Below are 14,625 nucleotides of genomic sequence, written 5' to 3' on the forward strand. Positions count from 1 at the left end.
AGTCGAAGTCTGGAGCCTGATTTTAAAAGCAGGCAAAATATTTTTATTTCAAATTGCAGTCTGAATTTCGTTTTTCGTTTTGTTTGCAATGCTGCCCTCTTGTGGACATAAAAAACAAAGGTCAGTATCCAACTGTTAGGACTGTCGCATCAGCTTGCAGTGGTCCTTCTTTTGCTGTCAGTCTTTGTACAGTTTTTAAAATTAGATTCATGATGGACATTTTTTTCTCAGGATTTGTAGCCAAGTTGCAGCTTCACATGGAGGCTATTTTGTGTCTGTATTAACATTCAACTCTTCAACTGTTGCATTTATAAAAACCAACAAATAAAACAAAGGAAGAAAAGGGGAAGTGGAACTCAGCACAGCATTGGAGAACTGTTGAGAGAGTCTCCCCTGCCGCAAATGGGAGAACCTCGTCTATTCTGTGTTTTCTGACTGAATGATCTCGTATTTAAACAAGACTCATTATATTCAGCTCATAAGAGAAGCCAACACTGCGGTGGCTGGAGAACCATGCATTTTAAAAGCTTACTTTTGTATGAACAATCTGTCGTTACAGAAACTATAAATCTTTGTACAGTGGAGACGTTTATCAGATGCAATGGTTGTACAGATCGCTTTGATTGATGTGCATGTTTCCCTCCCCCCCCCCGCCATCTTTAAATTCTGAAAAATATATAAAAGAGGACACAAATACGTCTGAATCTACAGCTGCTATTCCACACATGGCTGCTATCTCTGGTCACCGCTCAATGTGAATAAATAAAAAGGATCGGTGTGTCATGTCGCTTCAGTCTGTGTTCAGGTGTGTCAGAGTGTGATACGCTGCCTCTGGATGTGTTATTATCACCGTGGTTGTGATATCAGCTGTTTGCTAGTGATGCGAGCCAGATCTCTCGTTGGCCTCCCGGAGCTGGATGTTAGAAATCAGTTCGACCTCTCTCACTCCGCTTCCTGTCTGCATGAAACCTGCAAAAACCCAAAGAGGAATCAAAGAACAGATTTACAGTGGAGCATCACCAAGCTGTGTAAACCAGAGTGACGCTTGATCAAACCATATTACAGTTAAACACTGTTTCAGCTCCAGAGTTCCTCCTCTTTTCTGCTGCAGGGCAGCAGCTGACTGACTGAACATATTTTGATCTTAAAATATTGTTTTTATTTCTGTGAATATCTGCATATTTTTGCAATCAAACGTAGCTAATACACAATTTTGACCCGTGACAGCAGCCTCACAATAAGTTAAACTATTTCAGGTCTGACAACCTTCATGCACTTTCCTTAGCTATAGGGAGTCTTTACACTGAAGTGTGATTCAAACATCAAACAGCTGGTCATCATGCCCTCGAGGTCATGCAGTTTCTCTTTTATTTTCCTAGGATTTCACACACATTGAGTGACTCTAGTATTAAAGTCTCTCAGTTTATCTGTACTCATTCTATCATTGGGCTGCTGATGGGGTTGCTTTATAACTAATGGCCAATAACTATATTTTTTAGCCTTTACTTGAATCATTGTGTGTGTGTGTGTGTGTGTATTATGTACAAGACTTTCATGAATATTGTTGAAAGGTTCTGTATCGCTTTGTTCCCTCTTTTCTGTGTGCTTTTAGACAAAGTGCCAATTCCATCGTCATCAGACATAAAAAGAAAGCTGCTTCAGACACTCTGAAGACACTCCTGTCTCTTTTGTCTATAAAAACAGACACTTTGCATTATATCTGTTTTAAGAGTTTGGAGGAATTAAAATCAACAAATGATTTATGAAGTATTTTATTTGTATGTAATTTAAAAAACATACATTAGATTTGAAGAATCGCATTAGTAAAATGTTTTATCATGTATATTCAAAGTGAATAAAGTAGTTTTATTTTAGAGATGGATGCCGTTGATGAGAAAAAGCACATAAAACATCTGCAGATTGAAGAAACCATCTTAAAACACATGAAAGAGAAATTCACAGATTTATTTTGAGGTGAATTTTAGAGAACTACTTTTTAAAACAAATATCGACTTGTATCAGTGGGCGTAGAGACTTCCTGCCGCTGGCTGCTCAGAACTTCCGTATGACGATTGGCTCCCTGTGCTGGGCGCAGACGACCTCATCGATGTAGAGCAAGTCATCCTTGATCGCTATGCTCTTCTGCAGCGCCAGCTCACAACGAAGCAGAGCCCTGCGCTCTTCGTCAGACTGAGCTACCGCCTTACGCATCCTGCAAGTACAGACGAAGAAATGTCACGCGATGCTGGACAGCCAGACAACAAACCTGTGATAGAAAGTACAAAACCGATTGACTTCCTGCGAGTCATTAACATCTGCTAGCATTTGAAAGTACTTATCCCTCACATCTGAAATGGGCGTGTCCTTGGCCTTACTTGCTGATGCTAGCTGTGAGCTGCTGGACCTCGGCGAGGAGCCTGGACTGCGCCGGATCGTGGCATTGCTCTTTGGGAGGCCTCTGCTGACGTAAGGCCAACCGGGCCTGGGCCAAACTCAGAACATGTTCGGTCTCTGTCACGGCCACCACGAGATCCTCTCTGGTCTTGTGCTGGCTGGCAAGCTCAGACCAAAACTAGAGCGGATGGAGATCAGCCGCGAACATTAAATCAGAGGTAAACATATGTGAAGTAGCAGAAGAGTGAGTCTCCTCCTCAAACACATCTTCTCTCTCACACGTATTAATAGCATCGAGTTCCCGCCACCTGATTTTGCTCTACCTTGGCCAGCTGATCCTCCATCTGGCTCTTGGCAGACTTGATCCGCTGGATGTTGAGCTGAAGGGCTGCTGATGTAACCTGGTTCCGCTTGTGAATATCAGCAGCTGTCTGTTCCAGGAGAGACTCCACTAAGGCCCGGAGCGACATGGAGTTGGCCTTCTGCTGCTCCGCTTTGCCTATGTTCATATCCGAGATGTTCTCCCACTGCTTTGGAGTCACTGGCAGGCTAAGAAAGACAATATGGGAATAACAAAATGTGAGTTTCTTTTTTCTTTTCTTTTTTTCCAGATATCTCACTGTAAATTTTAATCTCTGAAGGGCTTAAAAATGTTTTTTCATAGACTTAGATCTAATATTCCAATCTTCGTGGAGCAAAGAAAAATGAGAGTCGAATCACCTCGGTGTTGCAGTTTTGCCATTTTTGGATGTATTTAGGTTGTTGATGGAATGAGTGGCTGTTAGGGTACAGGAGGTGTCGATGCACTGAGCCTCACATTTCTCCTTTAGATCTTCCTCGAGCAGATACTTGGCGCTTCTGTTCAATCTGAAGAACAAAACAGCAGGTTGCATCTCGGTTTTACTGACAACTATATGCATCGATTGCTTTTTCTTTTCCGGTTTCAAGATCACAAAAGTTTTGAATAAAGAATCCACCATTATCCTCCTGACCGTATCTGCTCCGTGATTTGCTCGTCGACACGCTGCAGTACGGAAGCCGCTGCCTCGATAGCCTCATTCTCCTTGAGCAACTCTCTTTGCACTTCATCATACAGCTTATCCGAAGATGAAGGGGAACGTTTCATCCTGCACACCGCAGAAAGAAAGAGCATGACTCCTGCTACATCTGGCAAAGACATATTTTAATTGAGGCCTATCCTGTCCTTGTTTTTTGGGTCATTTTGGATGGTTTCTTAATTAAAAGTCTCTTCTCCGTCATTTTCCAAGCTAACCTTTCCTCCAGGCAGAGAACGGTGGCTTTCAGAGGATCCTTGCAGGCATCCAGTGATTTCATTACCCTGCTCTGCAAGACAATGAGGTCATCAGTCTCCAGAGTCGTCTCCTCCAACTTCAGTTCCAACTCCCTTTTCAGAAAATGGACATCTTGAAGCCGGCGATCTGAACAAACAAACGTTAATTACAGTGCAAACAGCTTTTCAAACATTATCTTCTTTGCTAAGTGCATGTTCTTCCTCACCTAGCTGCTTGTTGGCATCCTTTTGTATGTATTTACATGCTTCATCCGTTTCTGAGATCAGCCTGGAACATTTTGCCCTGAAGCGCTCGGAATAGTTACGCACAATCTCTAAATTGTCCAGATTGATTCTACCACCCTGTTGGGGAATGCAACCTTGAGCAGCCATCCTTCTCCGCTGGAGGTCTGTTGTTGCTGATGGGACAGGTAGGAAGAAGATTAAAAAATTAAAAAGATCTAAAAAATAGACAGAGGACATCAGGTATAGAGGAAATAGAAACATTGAAACATAATTTCTGATAGAAATAGACAGATCTGGTGTTGATTTATTGCTGAAAAGATGAAGACTTCAGAAACGGTGTGTTCAGTATGGACTACCCGGGCGATGCCGTTTTGAGGTATGCTAATTTATGGCTAGCTGTCATAAAAGTATTGTATTTTCCAGAGAAAATTTAAATGATTGTATCTAATCTGTGACGTCATATGAGTGACACCAAAGTCAATACTTTAGCTCGCAGTCGATTCATACTTATTTACATTTAAAACGTTACTACCGTAGTAAAACTTTGACTATTAGGAGCGTCCCCCTTCGAAAACATAATCTAGGAGTACAGTACTACGAATCTCCGATACAGTATGTATTTAAAGCTAACGTGGTAATCCCGTAAAATGTTACGCTAGTGATAATAACCGTGAATAACACCAGCGCCGGAAGTAACGTAGTTACTCGTTACACATGTCGTCTCTGAACTCATATTGTGACTAATGACGTGTTTACGGCGTTAGAACTTCACCCGCAAGGGAACGAGCATTGTCTTCGGCCATACCTCACTGGAGTCGTAGCGAGCGAACTCTTTCCTTTTGATTAATGACGTTACAAAACAAATGGTTACTGTGGCAACGGATGACATGACGAACGCGGATGGATACTTCACTTGTTGTGGTGCTGCTGCGGCGCTGTCGGAAGTTGTGGTGAGGCTCAAGGGTGGACTTCCGCCGGCCGGCCGGACATATGACACCAGGAACTGTTTCTCTATTTAATATTGTAAATACGTAGTATAATATATATTATAGATATTATAACATCATAATTGTTCCGTTTTGAGGTTCACTGACTGTCCTCTGAGTCTATACTAGTAGTGGCGACATTTCACGGATCGTTTTATTTCTTCTAATTATTGACTGATGCACATCAACACTGTATTTTAATTTTAGAATGCCATCAGATGTACGTATGTACACCAGATAATTACAACATGAAACTTTATAAATACACTTGGGAATTCTCACTATTGATGTAGTTTGTAAATTAATTCATGAAGATAAAATCTGTCTGAATGTTCTTTCTGGATTTTAAGGTCTCCAACATAAATGTGAATTTTTCACCGGAAATGGTTATAAATCGAGCCTCTACTCAACACGTCACCTTAGTTAATTAAAGTACCGCTGAATCGCTAATGATCCCCTCTACTGATGACGTCACGTTTGTCAATCTCAAACCCGCACGGAGTGCGGCGACTCCCCGCCGGGTGCAGTGGCGTGTGCCTGTAATCCAAGACACTGGGAGGCTGAGGCTGGCGGGTCGCTTGAGCTCGGGAGTTCCGAGCTGCAGCGGACTATGTCGCACGGGCGTCCGCGCTAAGTTCGGTATCGATATGGTGTTCCTGGGGGAGCCCGGGGTCACCAGGTCGTCTAAGGCGGGGTGCACCGGCCCAGGCCGGGGACGGAGCAGGTCAAAGCCCCCGTGCCGCTCAGTAGTGGGATCGCGCCCGTGAGTAGACGCTGCGGTCCGGCCTGGGCGACACAGCGGTACCCAGTCTTTTTACACTTGTTAACAAGAAGCTGACACAACACGCACACACATTTACGTACTTTTGTGTTTTTCAATGACTAGTTTAATTTTACAACTTCCACCTATAAGCCTGTACAAACCATTCAAATGTATGGCATACAGCGCCTCCACCTGGTTTATCTCTGGTTTGGCCAGATACTTAAAAAAAAAAAAAAAAATTAACACATAAACAAAACATTTTAAGATTATGCTGATTATGTTAAACTAAAAGGCTCGTTTTTGTAATTTGACTTCCGCTTCAAAAAATATATAGAAAAGTTTAAAAGAAAATAGTTTATGAAAAAAATTAAATGCATTGCGTTTCCGTAGCCCAGAACGAAAAATTATAAAATGGATTTAATTTTCTTTTTCTATTTTGAATGAGAACAAATAAAACTAATAGAAAACAGCAATAATAATAAAAAATCGTTTCCATGGACCGGATGCGATTGTAACTACAAAACAAGAGCGCATGACTCTCATTAATCTTTTTTTAAATAAAAGCATTTTAAGACGACGTTATTGTTAAACATAATTTGAACGTGTTTTCTATGTAAGATACAAACAAATATTAATCTCACTTGTATTTCGTGGCTAAATGCTACAAATTAAGGCGATTTACAAATTCCGTCTTTACTCTGAAAAGTCAACTAAAAACATCCTGTCTTTTCAAACGACAACTTTATTAACAAAAAACAAATGTACCAACGTCACTTCCTTTCTCCGCCGAAGCAGAAGAAGACGACGAAATTATCGCTTCCGTTGTGTGGCTCTTCTGGAATAATCATTTCTACCGCAGATAAGCTGTTTAAATAAAGAAGAAATACAATGACTCGCCATGGGAAGAACTGTACGGCCGGAGCTGTCTACACATACCACGAAAAAAAGAAGGATACAGCCGCATCTGGTTACGGAACGCAGAGCATCCGGCTAGGCAAAGACGCCATTAAAGACTTTGACTGTTGCTGTCTGTCCCTGCAGCCCTGTCGGGATCCCGTGGTGACTCCAGATGGCTACCTGTATGAAAAACAGGCTATTCTTGAATACATTCTGCACCAGAAGAAAGCAATTGCTCAGAAAATGAAGGCGTATGAGAAACAGAAGCAAGCCCAGAAGAGCAACAACCGACTCGAGTCCAAGTCAGAGGAAAGAGAGAGGGTGGAGAAGTTCAAGAAGAGGGAGAACAGCATTGTGTCCAAACCCATTAACCCATTTATATCTGGGACGAGCACGGTGAGCGAGAAGGGCAGGGCAGACGGCACCTCGGCTGAGTCCTCCTCTGACTCGCACGCCGGTTCCAGCAAGAGCCTGCCCAGTTTCTGGATCCCTTCCCTGACACCAGAGTCCAAGCCCACTTTAATAAAGAAACCAAGTAAGGCTGTATTGTGTCCAATGTCCGGACGAGCCATTAAGATGAATGAACTCATCACAGTGCGCTTTACCCCACTGGACTCCAGTTTGGACAGAGTGGCCTTACTTACCCGCCAAGACAGGTATGTCTGCGCGGTAACAAGAGACGTTCTGGGCAACAGTGTTCCCTGTGCTGTTCTCAGACCCTCGGGCGCCGTGGTAACACAAGAGTGTGTGGAGAAGTTGATCAAGAAGGACATGGTTGATCCCTTGAATGGGGAGAAACTCCACGACAAAGACATCATACTGATGCAGAGGGGCGGGACTGGATTCGCTGCTTCTGGAGTTGACCTGCATGCCAAGGAAGCTCGTCCAGTGATGCAGGTGTGAGACAAAGAAGGACCTGCTTCGCCATCCAAACCTAGTTCTGTATCGTAGCAACAGGTGATATATTTTTCATAGTTACCCCACAGCTGTTCATGCAACTATCTTTTATTTTCATAGTCTGTTTGCTAGCTTGTTTCCTGAACCCATATATAATGGAACTGTGATGTAATTGATGTTTTTTCTTTTATTAAAGTCTTTTTTTCCCCCAAGTTATTCTTATGAAATAAAATACCCTCCTGAATGAAAATAGAGTTCCTGACTTTGTATTTGCAGATGAACAAATTGCATTGCTTTCTGGAATACACACATTTGTTTAAAAAAAAAAAAAAAATGTCCCTACCGGACTGAATAACATGTAATGTTAAAATGTAATGAAATATCCTTCACTGATTTTGAGATTATTACAGCATAAGACTTCCTAATTGATAAAACTATGATATTAAGTCCTGAACTGTAACTGCTAAATACGCAGAAGCACAAATATCCCTAAAGCCTCTGTGTGGGCTTGCATGAAATTCTGTTCAGACAGCTGCATGATTATGGTGCAAAAAACAGTACGATGAAAACAGTCAGAGGGCGGCACGGTGGCGCAGTGGCCTCACAGCGAGATGGTCGCAGGTTCGTCTCCGACTTGTGGCCATTCTGTGAGGAGTTTGCATGTTCTCCCCGTGTCTGCGTGGGTTCTCTCCGGGTTCTCCGGCTTCCTCCCGCCACCAAAAAACATGCAGCCTAGGCTGATTGGTGACACTAAATTGTCCGTAAGTGTGAGTGCGTGTGTGGCTGATTGTCTGTCTCTGTGTTGCCCTGCGAAGAACTGGCAGCTTGTCCAGGGTGTACCCCGCCTCTCGCCCATTGACTGCTGGGATTGGCTCCAGCTTGGCCCGTGACCCGATGACGGAATAAGCAGTTGGAAAATGAATGAATGAAAACAGTCATACAAAATGTATCTTTTCAATTTTTATTTGCACCCAAGAAAAATAAAGTTACAAAAATACAATAAAATCACATTACAACGTGTTTATATTCCCACATCGCTGACTGACCCATATGTGTTCTGAAGATAATCTATTACGCCAGAGGTACTGGACAGAGAATTGAAGACTTTTCTCTCAGGTTGGGAGCTAACCCTCTCCAGCATGTAGATGAGATGGTGGTGGAAGCAGGTAAATGGAGTGCCCTGCTCTATAGCGATGTCCACCCAGTCCCACATACACTCCAAAGGAGTGTCCTCATAGCCGCTGAACATAGCAGGATTAGAAAGCAACCCCCGTGCGGCCATCACACCTAAAACGCAAACAAACGAGAGACGTGAGCAATGCGTCTATCAATAGGTGACAAGTGTTCAAAGATAAACAAACCTACCGTCAACACCAGTGAGCTGGTGAGTAGACTCAACATCACGGAGGAATTTGATGTCCCCATTGGCAATGACGGGAACAGATAGGCTGTCTTTGATCGTCTTAATGGCATCGTAATGGACCGGCTGGTGGCGTTCGTCTGACGTACGGCCGTGGACTGTTATCCACGACACGCCGGCTGATTCGGCTTTCTGGCACAAATCCACTGTCCGCCTCAGGTCTTTGTGAATTCTGTGCAATAACAGGATCCATGCCATCATTATTTGAACACATTTAATTTAAATGGTCACATTACTTTTGAAAGGTTCGTTATAACATATTTGCAAATTGAATAGCACATTTTACTGTCATAAAATTATCCCCTCAGCGTTCGCTGGTGGACAAGCCATAATAATATAGTGCTTTGTATCACTGTTTGTCAAATAATCCAAATAATATACGATTACTTCTCCTTCAACACGTATACAAATGCTAATAACAATATCGTAACACATTTCCAATAAGTTATTAACAGCTGATATATTCTTGACAAGTCTTCAACATTGTCAGAGGCCTTTACCTTATTTTGATGGAAGCTGTATAGTTTGGGTTGTCCACCTGGTTCCGGACACGTCTGACCATTTCTTGTACAAGCTCAGGCTTGTTGATGAGGCATGCACCATACCCATCTGACATAGCCCATCTGACAAGAAAAGCAAATCAAACACTTTAGGTAACATCAGAAAAAAGGCCCATATTCCTAGCAGCCACACATTAATACATGATGCAGCTTTAGGAGCAGCAACAAAATAACAGATGGATGTACAGACAGACACGTTGATCCCTCTATGCTCCACGCTGTACGGGACATTTACAAGTATGTCCGTGGCACACAGGCATCAATTGCTTTTCATTATGTAAGGCCTCAAACTTTATTATAAAACTGATGTAAAAAAAAAAAAAGAAGCACATGCTTTTCTAATATAATTGAATAAATCTAACTTTTAAGTGTGATCCTACAACCAAGGCATCGAATTAAAGTAATTAATAGTGCCTGGAGGCCAAAACATATCAAGAACTACGCTCAGTACTTTGTACCTTTGGGGACATCCACAGTTGAGGTCGACGCCATCTGAAAAAGGTGCAACCGCGCAGGCTGCATCAGCCAGAGTCTGAGCATCGTGAGCAGCAAACTGAACGATGAGAGGACGGTCATCTGAGAAGGAAATCAAAGACAATCTAAACCAGGGGGAGGGGGCGGCTCACGATCAATAAGAAATGAATAACGTGGTTACGTGGTCATGCAAACATGCTGTGCATACAGTTATAATTGCAATGCAGTGACTCACGCTCATTGGTGGTGAATTCACTGTCTCTGGCTTTGACAGATCGCAGGAAGTCAGAGGCGACTATCATCGGGGTGAAGCAAACATCACAGTTGTATTTCCTGACCAAGGACCTGAAGGCAAGTCTATAGTGCAACAAACACAGAGGAAATGCTACGTGGAGCTAAAGCACATCTCGTATTATTGCTCCATACTTTAACGCCTAAATGACTGGTGTTATACACATTGCAGAAAGTAAATATTCTCCGCTTACTTTGAATACCGAACCATCGGAGCACATACTTTCAGAACCCTTCCCTTTTCAAACATGTCCATGATGTTGGTAACACCGTTGATTGTCTTCATTCTTCACAACACCGGTAGCCAGCTAGCATAACAAGCTAACAGCTTGGTCTATGGACGGCATGTTTCGCCTGAAATCCATTTATTTTTTTTCCCAGATGAGATTATACGGAATAAAACCCGCGGCAGCCCACACTGCTCATTTAAATACACTGATATTAAAACAGATTAAATAAAGAGTAACATTTTACAACGACGCTTCCGCTTACAATGAAGGAAACGGAAGTGGGCGTGTGTTTTGGATCTTCCGAAATAACACGTCATTCTACGTAATGTGTGAATAATTAATTTTATGTACATTTGTATTTATCATAATACAAAAAAAGCCAATCAAATTAGTTTAGCTCGAATATGACAGTATTTGTTTTCTTGTACATATTTATTTAATATATATTTTTTTCCACAGTCTTCTTCTCGGCAACGCCAATTTGTGAGATGGTGCATTCAATTAAATCGGGAAAACGTACACTCCGTGGGCAGTATGGTGGCACAGTAGATAGCGCCGTTGCCACAGCAAGAAGGTCGCAGGTTCAAATCCGGGTTGCGGCCTTTCTGTGAGGAGTTTGCATGTTCTCTCCAGGTTCCCCGGCTTCCTCCCACCACCAAAAACATGCAACTCAGCTCGTTATTGCAAAAGAGAATTAAATCTCCATTAACTCACCTGGTTAAATATATATACTGTATATACAAAAATAAGATGTAGAGCATGAATAGTTGGATGGACAATACTCACCTTTACCTGTTATATAATTGTGTCAGTTATTTCTCAGATCGTACTGATAATGCTTATTCCTATATATTTTGTATACATTTTATCTACCGTTTATATGACAATAAATTCCATCATGAAAAACACAATTAGACAGTGTTGTTCTTATTAAATGTTCACACCCGTTTTAAAAAATGAGCATAATCGGTGCAGCAGTGTAGGACTGTACAAATCCAGGTCAAGTGCAAGATATTTGTCAGATGACTCAACACAGAAGGTGGTATAAACTAAAGCAATGGTGCAAGAGGCTGCCAAATACCCACTGTTCTCCAGCCCATATTACACAAGGACTAGCGACGGGTGATGCAGCATCTTCTGAGAACCCCCCCAATCTGAAATAGAAATAGCCTTTAAATACTGAACTGAAGCAATGCGCTCTACTGCTGCAGAATCTTTCACCACATCTTAAAGCCAATAAGCAATGTTAGAGTTTCCTCATTTTTTAAAGTCTCCGTTTTGTTGATAGGAAGGCTTTTAAAAAACAAATTAAAGATCTGATATTTTATGCTGAAAATGTTACTCGAGATGACAATTAGATTGTTCCTAAGGAACTTCACTCTACGCCCACAAGAGGGCGTTGAAGGAGTACAATTCAGGTATTAAAAAGTGACAATTCAGCCTTTACACTTGGTTTTACAAAACTTTATCCTCAGTAGGTCATCAGCTTTCATCTTGTGGCTTTTCTGCGCAGATGAACCGGCTTGCCCTGGCAAAAAGGAGGAAACATAGTTTTATAGCGATCCCTATTAAGGATCAAACATGGCAACCCTCGGGTCTATTTTTTTGTTGCATTTATCTTTTTAAATATTGGCCAAATAAACACATAAATAATGAAAACAGGTACTGCAATATAAAATATACCCTTGTTAAACTTTATTTAGAACTGGCACTGAAAAGGTTTAAAATAAAAGCATTAATAGAGACATCACAGCAAGGCAGAAAAAAGAGCAAGATGAAATACTCCTTATTCATGTAACAGTGGAGAAACCTGTCACCCAGCTGATCAACAGAATAAATACGGTTTCACGGCAAGCAAAGACAAAAGGAAGCAATAGCAGTGGAATGCAGCATTTTAATTTCACGAGCAAGCCAGTGAGTAGAATACTAGCCACTTGTCAGCACACGCCATACACTCCTAATCTACCCCCCCCCCCCCCCCCCCCCCTCTACTTTATTCATGCATACGCATGTTCCCTTTATCCAACATTTGTAAAATACATTATGAATTGTAGAGATGGACAGTGACCAGGGAGAACATTGCAGAAGATGATGCTAATTGTGTGCAGAAATGCATATTCATGCACATTACCCTGTGAGGAAACAGTACAAGTGAATTACATAAACCAGTGTCCAGTGTTGATGCGATAGTGATTCGTTAGCCTGCAACCAAACTCCAGCACCTTTCCTCTCCTCTACATTCTAATCACACACACACACGTCTCATTATTCCAGTTTTAAAACCAAAGCTGGCCTTCATTGTTTAATTCTTAATACCAATCACTCTGCATATTTGATAGAGTGATTTGCAGAAGGCCAATAAATCTGCTCATGTGAGAAATACTTCATTCCTAAAAACCAATATAAATTAAATTAAATATCAGCACACCTCCGGGAACCAACAAAGATGATCGTGCTACAGCGAGAGATCTCCGCTGGCTTCGTGGACACAGCTTGAGAAGCAAAGTAAAAAGCTTAAGTGTAAAAAAAGACGTGACAGCAGGTCGATGGCCATCAGCCATGAGAAGCAACAGTACAGCCACTCCGATGTGTCCCCGGCTCCCTGTCTGCCCTCACTGAGGTCGCTCCCGCTGGCCAATCACCTCCAGTTCCACCCTGGAGAAGAACCGCCTGGATAGTCGGTGGCAGTCGTAGCTTAGCTCCGTGCTGTACACCGATCTGGCTTTCTTGGGGTAGACGATGGCGGTGCTCTTGTAGCGCTGAGGCCGAAGACGAGGCAGGAAGTCAAGCTGCGTCTTGTAGTGGCGCCAGGTACTGTGGGGCAGCGCCAGGATAGTCTGCCGGCAGCGTTCAAGGCCGTGGCCCCTCGGCTCCAGGGCCACGCTCTGGATGAAGTGCCGGTCCGAGTTGTAGTGCACGGATGAGGTGTATCTGCAGAGGAGGGAGAACCTGCTGGTTTTAGTTGCTCAACTCTCGCTCATCCATGGAAGACTCGTCCAAATTCACCGTCTCCTCGTTTGCTTATCTTGGTATGCATGCAAACGAGCCCCCAGTGTGCCATTTATCAACGCACAGCCTCTCTCCTCCAGCAGCACGACGCTGCACACAGGGACGATCAAAGCCAACCCACCTTATTTCCGTCGCCGGTAATGGATCGAGAGCGATGCCCTCGCCGAACGACAATGGGTGCAGCCGCTGGAGAGAGTCGGTGGGTAAACCCGGAACCTGCAAGGCAGAGATTCGCACCAACAGTCAACACACAAGGAGCGAAGAGAGCAGATGCTGAAGTGACCCAATTTCTGTCTGGCCTTGTTAGTCCCCCGTTCGCCCTCTTTGTGTGTGTGTGTGTGCTCTTAACAGAAACTGGCTCACAGGGAGGTTTAAAAACAACAACAACACAATCGACCTTTTGAGAGGCAACATCCTGACATCATGCATTTAATCAAATTCTCCGGCCTTCATGATGGGATTCCAAATCCCCAAAAGAAACGGACATCACGAATTCAAGTCATGGAAATGTACCGGCATTTCAGAGCAGAGATAACAGCCGCGTCACCTACCAGGGAGCCCCTTCCCTCGTCTGCGGGCGCGGGGCTCACGCCCGCCGGCTGCAGCCAGGCGCTGGGGCTGGGGCTGGGGGGCAGCCCGGAGTCCGGGCTGTCCAGCCCTCGGTCAGCCCCGCTGCAGCTCATCATGTCGAGCGGCTCGCCTTCACACACGTTGGGCAAATTCCAGCTGCCAACCATTTCAAAACTCGTAGGTTACGATAGAAAAAAAAAAAAAAAAAAAAAAAGCTCCAGTTTGCAGTTCCTCTGAGAGCCCTCGGGTTTGGGTTTGACGCGCGGTGCCCCCCCCCCACCCGGTCAGGCTGCAACCAGCTGTCGGTTGGAAATATCAAACGGGGCGACGATTGAACGCGACGCAGACCTGGAAGCCGCGTCACACACAAAAAAGACAACTAACTCGGGTTGACAGTCAGAAACAGCCGAAGCATGACGCGCCGCCCGCGGGATGAACGTCCTGCAGCCGGAGGCCAAGTCTTCCAAGCGCGTCTCCCCTCAGAGGGCTTCTCCAAAACCCGCAAACATGAGGAGAGGAAACGCCTTTTGAAGCATTTACCGGCTCCTGATTGGATGGGGGGTATAAGTGGCAACAGGAGACGGGAGCTTACTACGG

General features: G+C 43.6%; 4 protein-coding genes across 5 annotated transcripts; 1 reads left to right on the forward strand and 3 right to left on the reverse strand.

Moving 5' to 3' along the window:
- Positions 1–1,854: 1,854 nt before the first annotated feature.
- Positions 1,855–4,734, reverse strand: LOC137912507 (tektin-1-like). The gene is made up of 8 exons (XM_068756657.1): positions 4,704–4,734; positions 3,913–4,146; positions 3,668–3,833; positions 3,387–3,521; positions 3,115–3,261; positions 2,718–2,943; positions 2,376–2,572; positions 1,855–2,212 (listed from the first exon to the last, which is right to left on the reverse strand). Exons 1-8 carry the CDS (start codon positions 4,732–4,734, stop codon positions 2,053–2,055), a joined length of 1,296 nt encoding a protein of 431 aa, XP_068612758.1. The 3' UTR covers positions 1,855–2,052.
- A 1,741-nt stretch (positions 4,735–6,475) lies between these two features.
- Positions 6,476–7,704, forward strand: LOC137912532 (nitric oxide synthase-interacting protein-like). The gene has a single exon (XM_068756687.1). It carries the CDS (start codon positions 6,569–6,571, stop codon positions 7,478–7,480), a length of 912 nt encoding a protein of 303 aa, XP_068612788.1. The 5' UTR covers positions 6,476–6,568; the 3' UTR covers positions 7,481–7,704.
- Positions 7,705–8,447: 743 nt separating this feature from the next.
- Positions 8,448–12,478, reverse strand: LOC137912537 (tRNA-dihydrouridine(20a/20b) synthase [NAD(P)+]-like). Of its 2 annotated transcripts, XM_068756692.1 has the most exons (7): positions 12,461–12,478; positions 10,414–10,478; positions 10,164–10,285; positions 9,913–10,030; positions 9,395–9,517; positions 8,840–9,066; positions 8,448–8,761 (listed from the first exon to the last, which is right to left on the reverse strand). In XM_068756692.1, exons 1-7 carry the CDS (start codon positions 12,476–12,478, stop codon positions 8,496–8,498), a joined length of 939 nt encoding a protein of 312 aa, XP_068612793.1. In that variant the 3' UTR covers positions 8,448–8,495. The 2 variants fall into 2 exon arrangements, with proteins under 2 accessions (XP_068612793.1, XP_068612792.1); XM_068756691.1 differs by lacking the exon at positions 12,461–12,478 and having other exon boundaries at positions 10,414–10,685.
- Positions 12,479–12,939: 461 nt separating this feature from the next.
- On the reverse strand, positions 12,940–14,195 carry LOC137912543 (refilin-B-like). Its single transcript, XM_068756698.1, has 3 exons — positions 14,010–14,195; positions 13,580–13,674; positions 12,940–13,380 (listed from the first exon to the last, which is right to left on the reverse strand). Exons 1-3 carry the CDS (start codon positions 14,193–14,195, stop codon positions 13,062–13,064), a joined length of 600 nt encoding a protein of 199 aa, XP_068612799.1. The 3' UTR covers positions 12,940–13,061.
- Positions 14,196–14,625: the final 430 nt, after the last annotated feature.

Source organism: Brachionichthys hirsutus, unplaced genomic scaffold (assembly GCF_040956055.1).
Source record: "Brachionichthys hirsutus isolate HB-005 unplaced genomic scaffold, CSIRO-AGI_Bhir_v1 contig_976, whole genome shotgun sequence".
Classification (NCBI taxonomy): domain Eukaryota; kingdom Metazoa; phylum Chordata; class Actinopteri; order Lophiiformes; family Brachionichthyidae; genus Brachionichthys; species Brachionichthys hirsutus.

Bases quoted from the DNA above. Each gene is read 5' to 3' on its own strand.
- LOC137912507 (XM_068756657.1), bottom strand. From the start codon at position 4,734: ATGGCCGAAGACAATGCTCGTTCCCTTGCGG. The intron at 3,834-3,912 runs GTGAGGAAGAAC...TTGTTTGTTCAG, and splicing joins GGATGCCAACAAGCAGCTAG to ATCGCCGGCTTCAAGATGTC. The intron at 2,944-3,114 runs GTGATTCGACTC...TGTCTTTCTTAG, and splicing joins GGCAAAACTGCAACACCGAG to CCTGCCAGTGACTCCAAAGC.
- LOC137912532 (XM_068756687.1), top strand. From the start codon at position 6,569: ATGACTCGCCATGGGAAGAACTGTACGGCCGGAGCTGTCTACACATAC.
- LOC137912537 (XM_068756691.1), bottom strand. From the start codon at position 10,505: ATGAAGACAATCAACGGTGTTACCAACATCATGGACATGTTTGAAAAG. The intron at 10,031-10,163 runs GTGAGTCACTGC...TTTCCTTCTCAG, and splicing joins TGAATTCACCACCAATGAGC to ATGACCGTCCTCTCATCGTT. The intron at 9,518-9,912 runs GTACAAAGTACT...TTTTCTTGTCAG, and splicing joins AACTGTGGATGTCCCCAAAG to ATGGGCTATGTCAGATGGGT.
- LOC137912543 (XM_068756698.1), bottom strand. From the start codon at position 14,195: ATGGTTGGCAGCTGGAATTTGCCCAACGTGTGTGAAGGCGAGCCGCTC. The intron at 13,675-14,009 runs GTAGGTGACGCG...TCTGCCTTGCAG, and splicing joins ACGAGGGAAGGGGCTCCCTG to GTTCCGGGTTTACCCACCGA. The intron at 13,381-13,579 runs GTGGGTTGGCTT...CCTCCTCTGCAG, and splicing joins TTACCGGCGACGGAAATAAG to ATACACCTCATCCGTGCACT.